Below are 8,967 nucleotides of genomic sequence, written 5' to 3' on the forward strand. Positions count from 1 at the left end.
GCCCCCTGCTCCAGCTCCCCAGGGAAGCCAGACATCTACAGTTTCATTCTGCACTGGGTCTGTGTCTGCTCCACCTCCCCAGGGAGTCAGTAGGAAAATTGGCACATGTTGAACAGGTTTGAAGAGGCAAAGGAGATCGAAGAGGCAAAATATCCCTGAGTGGGGAAGGGCAGGAAGGGAAAGAAGGGGAGGCAGCTGCCAGCATGGTTGGAGTGGGACAGGAGGGGCAGCAGCTGCTGGTGTTGCCTTTCTTGCAGCATCTCCCTCCTCCTCCTGCAGGAGAGCCGAGCAGAGCAGGGAGAGCACATGGCCACGGCAGACAAGTGCCTCAATGCCAGCCAGGAGCACAATCTTTGTCTTCCACCCTTTCTTCCCCCCGGCTCCAGACTCCCAGAGCCCAATCTCAAGCAGGGAGAAGAATTACAGCCGTGGTGGTGCAATCTTTTCTTTTCTAGAAGCTGCAGCGAGCCAAAGCAATTCCCATTATAAACAATATCAGCATTCCCAGCGGGCTGTGACAGCGAGGAGAGTTCCAAGGGTGACCTGCCAAGCTGAGAAGGGACTTCTTCAGGAACTCTCTGGGGCTGCCACTGAGAAACCTGCAGGGCTGAGGGCTGGCAGGGGAAGGAGAGCGCCAGGCAAACGCTGGGAGCATTCCTCTGATTGCACTGGAAAATGTCTCTTGGCTTGGTCTGCGTTCATGTTGCATGACAATGGGGGTTTTTTTGCAAAAAAACCTTATCAATGAGCTAATGGGCAGGAACCGGTGGTTTTGAAGGGAATGCACTAATGAGTGAATTCCCCAGTATGCAGAGTCTGGCCATGTAAACCCTGTTTAGCCTGGACAGTGACCTGGCAGCCATGCACATTTCATCAGGACACTCATTTTGAATTGTTTTACAAGAATCTTTCGCAATTAAAACCACAACCCCAGAGTCCTCCTCCTGCTGGAGAGTCCATCCCCCAGCGCTGGGCTCAAAGCAGCTTGGTCATCAGATTGCAAATTCTGGCCAAGAGGCAAATTAAAGCCTGTCTTAGTTTGTACTAAGAGAGAAGAATGCTGATTCTTGGGCAATTTGCAACTGGGAACGATGACATTATATTCAAATATATTCATTACTGCATATCAGTGATCCCGGTGTGGCTGACACTGTTCTGGCCTGGCTGTTCATCCTCTCAGCAGCTACACTATTTCAAACCAAGAAACTGGTTTTCTGAGGCTTTTTTTTTCCTTTTTAAACAGTTTTACCACGTTTGTGACGGCCCTGGGTTATCAGTGCTGTGCTTCATGCGCTACGACATCCTGGAGTACTTCAGCATCTACGGAACAGCGCTGTCCATCTGGGTGTCCCTGATGGGTAAGGACTGCTCTGCTAGGGTTCCCCAGGAGCTCCAGAGTTTGTAGGAAGGGCTGGGTTTGTCAGCATGGCTGCTGGGATGGTCAGTGGGGACAGAAATGCTGTACCTCCTGAGCTGCCACCAGTACTTTGTGGAAATCAGTCAGTGCCAGGAATTAATCCAGTTTTGTATCATTAATACCTTGGGAAGTCATTGGAATTGGTGGGGTGCAGACGTGGAACTGTCCTGAGGGGTGGCTGAGGATATTTTGCTCCTGGAGACAAAGGGCAGCTCTCACACATGTCCTTGTAACCTCAAGGTTATCTGCTTCAAATGACAGTAACACATTTTTAGCATTGTGCTGCAGTTCAAGGCAGGACAAGACTATGAGATGATTAAGTTTGAAACCTCATCTACCAGGGGATTTCCCATTTCTCCTCCTTTTCCCCACACTGATGGGCCCATCAGCTTGTCTTGCCTCACTTAGCAGCATTCAGAAATGCAGAATCTCCCACTTCCCTTGGTAGCATGAGAATCAAAGTGGTTTAGTCAAAACAAATACAAGTTCCTGGTTTATCAAAGGCCTGGTCTGGGGTGATGGGAATGTTAGATCTGCTTAGAAAAAGCAGAAATTTATTTCACTTCCTTTTTACTATAAATCCCGCCCCTTGCCCTGTTATTCAGTTTTCCTTTTCCCACATTCCCTTCACTCTCTTTTTCCTCATTTTGTTCCCTGCTTGCCACTGAAACAAAATGTAATACAAATGGTAAGAAATACATGACAGGACTAAAGAAGGATGAAAAGTTCCAACCTATCATTTTCCCATTTTGTCACCACGATTTTTGGAAGGATGTGAGTATTGCTGGCAGGAGAAGAGAGCAGGGTCAGGGGAGGGAGATGTTCCAACAGCAAAGGCTTTCCTCAACAATTTGGACCATTTCTAACCAGTGCCCACTCCAGACAGTCCCCATTTCTCCCCATGATGAGCTGGGGTCAACACTCTGATGTAGAGCCCCAAAATGTCCACAGGACTTTCCCTCAGGGCTCCAGGGATGGTTCAGGACTTCCATCTGGGATGGGAATTCCTGCACCCCCATGAACCCATCAAGAGCTGGGCAGATCCATCCTTTGGGAGTGCAGCAACATCCTCCTTCCAGGGCTTGCAATAGGATAAATTCTCCATGCAGGGAAAAATGAGCAGAGAAAATATGAACCTTAGAAATGGCTCTGTCCCCTCAAAATGTGAGTCCCAAGGTGGCTCCCCAACTGCTCAGGGCTCTGTCTGTGCTCAGCTAGAAAAGGCAGCAAGGCAAACCCTTTCCAAAGGGCACTTCCAGTGGATAGCAGCAGTGTCAGGGTAGGTCAGAGCCGATCCAGACACTTTGGCTCCTTGCAGCCAAATTCAGCTTGATTGCTTCATTACTGCTCTCAAAAACCTCGCGAAGAAACCCAAACCCCGGAGTACAACATTGAAAATATCGACCCGCTGGGAAACAACAGAGATTAAAATGCGGACATTATCCCTTAGCCAAACTCCCTATAAAAGCACGATCCAAGGACATGGAAGGTGTGGTGACTGAAGCCCAGGGAAGCCTCTCGCTGTGGCTTGTAAAGCACATGTGCGGACGCAGACCCTCGGGCAAACTTCCCGGAATGCAAATCCAGGACAGCCATAACACAGCTGTGCAAGCTGGAAAAGCATGGAGCCCACTGGGATCCATAACTTTTATCAGTTATTACCCCATTCTGTGCTGAACAAAAGCCTCTAATAATTTACTCACAGTGGAGACTTCCAGCTTGCAAAGCTCGGGCAGGTGCTGGTGTGGTTGGGCAGCCAGGAGCCTAGTGCACTGGTGGGGATGTCCCACTGGATTGGGGTGATGGAGATTGTGCCAGAGTGACCTGGTAAATTTGGGAAGGTTGGAGATGCAGGATGAGCCCAAGAGCTGACTGGGGGATAGCAGGGCATGAGTGTCTTTGCAGTTGCCTCTGAATTCTGGGTCAAGGAAAAGGGAAATCATAGGATTGTGGAGTGGCTTGAAGTTGGAAGGGACTTTAAAGATGATTTTGTTCCACCTCCTGCTGTGGGCAAGGACACCTCCCACTAATCCAGGTTGCTCCAAGCCCCATCCAACCTGGCCTGGAACAATTCCAGGGATGGGGCAGCTACAGCTTCTCTGGGTAGGGAATCTCCTCTAAACTTCCCCATGCAACACTGAACATAAAACCCCTCCAATCCTCTCCTAGACCCACCAATCCTGTTCACTTTGCCCCTGTGTGCCTCAGTTTCCCCAGCAGCCTGACATGAGAAAGTCAAACCACACACAGATGCAACGCTGAGAGTCCCCAGGGCAGGTGGGACAGAGCTCAGGAAGGCTTTAGGGGAGCAGCTGGAAAAGGGGGGCTGTGAGCTGATGCTCCCTGTGCTCCATCCCTCAGCCCTGGCAGAGTTTGACGAGCCCAAGAGATCGACCTTCATCATGTTTGGTGTCCTCACCATCGCCGTGAGGATCTACCACGACCGCTGGGGCTACGGTGTGTACTCAGGTCCCATCGGGACAGCCGTGCTGCTGATCACTGTCAAATGGGTACGTGGGGCAGGGATTTGGGGCATACTCCTGCTGGGGACAGGGCTGAACCCTGCGTGGAGGAGTCCAGTGATTACCTCCTCAAGATCCAGCTCTCGATTTCATGGTGATTGAACAGGATTTCGGCTTCAACCCGAGCAGAAAGCAGGCAGACAGCAGCCTTTGTGATAAAAGCCAGATTCGATCGGTCTGAGCAATCCACCACATCTCCTGTCCCTGCGTTTCTAATCAGGAGGAACGTATTTATGGAGTTTTTACAGCTACTCAGAGGCAGAGGGGTCTGGTTAAACTGCCCCAGATCCAGGAGAAGATGTGGATAAAACACGGTGATAAAGTGGGGAGGAATCTGTCTGCAGTCTGCCCGGATCTAGTCTGTGCCCCACTCACTGCGAGTGCTGCACACCCAGCTGGGAGTGATGGGCAAGGAGTGATGGGATAAAAACTGCAGGAAGATGACACCGAGCATTGTGGAAATACAGTGATGCAAATCCCAGTTATAAACTGTCACTAAGCCAGCAGCTGAAAGCAAGTGGCCACCATGGGGAGGGGATGGGCAAGCAGGAGACCAAGGCACAGGACCAATCTGCATGCCCAGCCTGTGGATGCTGAGCTGGGATCTGCCCTCCCAGAGACTGGGTTTGTGAGGGTACACACTGCCTGAGCTGGCTATGGGGCTGAATATTAAAAAAAAAGGTATTATTATTATTATGAGGAATGAGGCTGGAGCAGCCAGCTAAACGCAGGTGAAATACACTTGGTGTGCTCTTTCCCTCCTCCCAGCTGCAGAAGATGAAGGAGAAGAAAGGGCTCTATCCCGACAAGAGTGTCTACACCCAACAGATCGGTCCTGGCTTCTGTTTCGGGGCGTTGGCAATGATGCTGAGGTTCTTCTTTGAGGTACCTGTGTGCACACCCCGTGACTCCACAAGGTGTGGGGACATCACCGAGAGAGGAGACCTCCCCCTGACCTCCCCCTTCACACCTCTGGGCAGCATCCAGCCTCTCACAAAACCCAGCTCAGGCGTTGGTGGCATGCTGGGGTCTGGCAGCAGGGACAAGTGTCCCTCCCTGCTTGTCCCCATCCCATCCCCTGCTCCGTTCGGGGCAGGTGTGACAGCGAGCGGCACACAGGGTGATGTTTGCTCTCTTTTTACCCCTTCATTGAGTCACAAGGACAAGAGATGTGCTTTCCTCAGGCACACGTGGTCCTCAGAAAAGCTTTGTCAAGCGCTAGCAGGGTTTTTTGGAACCTGGGCACGGGTGACTTAAGGACACCTCTCAGCGACGCGGCAGGGACTGGATCCGCCCCAGGCACGGCCGGATCCAGAGCTGCCTCCCGCCAAAGAAAAGACTCTCAGTGACTCCCAGGGGCACTCGATCCTGTGTTTATATCCTTCTGCTCCCGCCGCTGGCCAGTCCAGCTCCGGAGGGTCAGTTCGTCCCGCCGGGGCGGCGATAACCCCCCGACACAGCTGCCGGCCGTGCCTGCGCTCAGCGCCGCCGTTATTGCCGCTCTGTGCTCTGCGAGCCGCGAGATACAACCCCACAGGCATCCCCCAGGATTATTTTTCAAAGCGTTTGGTAATTGCAAATTCTAGCAGAACATAAAAATGTCACTTAGCAGAAGCCGCCTCCCCGCGCGCCCCGGCCGAGCCGCCGCGTCCTTTGCGGGGTAATGAAACACTTCATTCAAGAATTGGGAAATGTGCAAATTAGAACGTGTTAAATCCACTTTGCTTTAGGTTTTTGGGGGTTTTTCTTCACCAGAAATCCTTTTTCTCTGACAGCAAAGGGAGGCAGAGGGTTCAGGATTTTTTTTTTATTCCCTTCCTTTCGGCTACTTGTAGAAACTGACTGTCGCTCCCCTCGCGGAGCTCCCATCCCCGCTTCTCACCGCGCTCTCCCCGCTTGCAGGAGTGGGATTACACCTACGTGCACAGCTTCTACCACTGCGCCTTGGCCATGGCCTTCGTGCTGCTGCTGCCCAAGGAGAACAAGAAGGCTGGGAGCGCCGGGACCCCCGCCAGGCTCGACTGCTCCACGCTGTGCTGCTGCGTCTGAGCCCGCCGGGCACTCTGCTCCTGCTCCTGGGGCGATGCAGGGCTGCAGCCAGCAGGAAAATGCTTCCTCTGCCACATCGGCAGCTTTTCCCACCAGCTCTGTGCTCGCTCTGAGGTTTTCTCCCGTGGGAAGTTTTCTGAGCAGCCTGGTCTAGTGGAAGGTGTGGAGGTTGAGAGGAGATGGGCTGTAAGGTGTCTTCCAAACCATCCTGTGGTTCACCTTCCCACCGCCAGCCCTAGCAAAGGCTGCACTTCCAGTTTGGTCCACATCTGTATTCTCCCTGGAGGAGCACTCAGCTGGGCTGTGACCTGTCTGTCCCCTGCCCCAGGAGACTCCTGCACTCCCAGGCTGTGTCACCTTCTCCTGGGATGTCCCTTGCACTGACCTGGCAGGACCCAAGTTGTCCCCTCCATGCAGGTTTGCCCAGCCTGAGCACACAAAGCTTCGCTTGCCACGCTCAATTAACAGAACCTGTATTTTTTGTGAGATATTAGCTATTTTATTTATGCATTCTCCTGATGTAAATAATATATACTAACAAAGACTTTGCCAGTGTGGAGCGCCAGCATTTCTCAAGCGGGGCAGGAAACTTTCCAGCTCCACTCAGCTCAGTCGAGGGCAGATGCCAATTCCAAAGCAGGGCTCTGGGCAAGGCCACCCCAGCCCCTCGATCCTGGAGGGACCTGCAACACTGGGCACTTTGTCCTTGCAGACCTGCAGGCGCAGGCAGCAGGTGCCTCATTGGTATGGAAAGTACATGGAAAATGAGAGGCAGAGAAAAGAAGCTCCTGGAGGGAGGGGGAGGGCTGTAAGCCTATAACATCTCCTCTAACAGACTATTTACTATAGCAGAAGTGTATGATTTATTTAGACTGTCTGGGAAAAAGGCCAAGACTATATGTCATGGACAATTAGAGCAGTATTGATATACAGTGATGTCCACAGAAAGCCCACATTAAGCCTGGGTTCCTCTGGAAGAGAAATCTACCCCAGTCATTCATCAGAGCAACTTCCTGCGACGGGGCAACAACCAAAACTGAATGAGCTTCCAACAAAAATAGAAATGAATTATGAAGCCCCAAGCATCCAAGAGTCACTGGCAAGCGGTGGCACAGCTGATGCAGCTGCACGCAGAGGCAGAGCTAGCAGAGAGCTTTCAGAGGGTTCCCCAGCACCCAAACCAGCACAGCTCCATTCCTTCCCAGCACCCAGCCCCCAAAATGTTTACAAGATGCTCTCAGGGTTTCCATGCAAGGCTTTCCTTGTTGCTTGGAGATACTGGAGCGCTTGGCCCTGTGAGGGCTGCTCAGGGTGGCCCCAAAAACATGTTGCTCAGGGCCAAAAAGGGCTCAGGGTGGTCCCAAAAAAGGCCCAAGTGCTCTGATTCAGAGGGCAAGAAGCAGCTCGGCACTGCCTGTGAGAAATGCCTCTGAGGGTGCACAGCTGCTTCCCCAGGGTCCATCCCCATGGGCATCCCACAGCCACGCTGCCTCTTCCTGGGTGTTTGTCACCCCAAATGCAAATCCTCAACACTGACCCTCCCCAGCAGCCTCACCAGCAGTGCCAGCAGCCTCCACTGCTTGCTGCAGCTGCTGAGCAGAGGCTCCCTCACCCCACCAGCTCGTTTGGGGACTGTTTGGTCCCTCCTGGACTCCAGCAAGCCCTGGGAGACATGGGCAGTGTGTGGTGAGATCCCTGTGAGGGTTCAGTGTTGTGAGGAAGGCACTGGGTGACCACAAAACCTGACTGGGGCTGGACATGAAAGACCAAAGATTGATAAACTCCATGCAAACAAGGAAGGAGCATTACCTGAGGACTAGCTGAGAAGATAAAATCTCCTCCTCCCACCTGCCATGTATTAAAAAAAAAAAACAACAAACCAAAATTGTATTGCATGCAGCAAAATCCCAGGCAAGGCTGGTTTTTCCCTTCCTCTCCCTGCTGATGCCCCAGGGTGCTGCTCCAGCTGTGCCAACCATCCATCCCTTTGCTCCCCAGCTTCCAGCCTTGGGGCTGAAACACACCTGGGCACATCCACACTGTCCCTGCCCTGGCATCAGCCCCGAGCTGATGGCAGCACCTCAACCCTGGAGAAAGGTGCAGGGCTGGATCCACTACCCCAGGCAGGATATCCCCTGCAACACCAATGCAGGGAAATATTATAAACATCTACAGCAACGTAGACAAAACAGTCTCTTGTAACCTTTTAGCGCTGCCGAGAGCTTTGCCTGTAAGAGCTCTTGAGCCCCTGCCAAAAATCCTGGCTGTTTTCATAAGAGTAGGTGTTTTCGTCTAAGGTGCAGTCTGAGTGCTGTGACCTTTGTCATGTCTGCTACTGAAATTTCCTGCTTCTCTGTTATTCTCTTCTTTGGTAAGACGATATGAAACCCAAAACTTTTATTGCCCCTTTTAAAGTGTCTTTATAGCTCCCCGTCTACTTCATATACTGTCTTACTCTCCAATGCTGGGATATTACTTATGGGATCCGGGCTTGATGCTGCAAAAGGCATTTGGGTTTCACGAAGCCCAAACCGCCTGGGCTTTTTTAAGATCAGCCAGAGGGGGGGAAGAAAAAAAAAAAAAAGGCAGAAAAAAGGAAAAAAGGAATGAGAGGGGAGGGACTGGGCTTTCCGCTCCGGAGGCATCGGCATCTGCTACCAGCTCAGCTTCCCCTGCCTCTGCCAGGCCTCCCTGGGCATAAAAACCCAAAATTTGCTTTGTGTCTGGGTCAGCATGGGCTGCCCACAGACCCCGTGGGGATGGCATTGCACAGCATCTCTTGCCCTGCCAGCCTTGCCCCGGAGCTGCAGCTCAGATGTGGTTGGACAGCACAGCTGGTGCCAAAGCTGGCGTGCAGCAGCTGGGGCACATCTGCCCCGGAGCTGGCACTGCATGGCCAGCCCATGCACCCCATTTCCCAGCTCTGTGCCAGCCTCAGGACAGACCCCACGGAGGATCTGTGTCCCTAGGGAACGGCTG

General features: G+C 52.4%; 1 protein-coding gene across 1 annotated transcript; it reads left to right on the forward strand.

The window, feature by feature from the left end:
• The first annotated feature begins 1,017 nt into the window (after positions 1 to 1,017).
• Positions 1,018 to 6,524, forward strand: MYMK (myomaker, myoblast fusion factor). Its single transcript, XM_085076609.1, has 4 exons — positions 1,018 to 1,358; positions 3,779 to 3,927; positions 4,708 to 4,824; positions 5,842 to 6,524. Exons 1-4 carry the CDS (start codon positions 1,058 to 1,060, stop codon positions 5,986 to 5,988), a joined length of 714 nt encoding a protein of 237 aa, XP_084932735.1. The 5' UTR covers positions 1,018 to 1,057; the 3' UTR covers positions 5,989 to 6,524.
• The last annotated feature ends 2,443 nt before the right edge of the window (positions 6,525 to 8,967 follow it).

The sequence above is a fragment of the Lichenostomus cassidix genome, chromosome 17, assembly GCF_008360975.1.
Source record: "Lichenostomus cassidix isolate B80296 chromosome 17, HeHo_3.0, whole genome shotgun sequence".
Lineage (NCBI taxonomy): Eukaryota > Metazoa > Chordata > Aves > Passeriformes > Meliphagidae > Lichenostomus > Lichenostomus cassidix.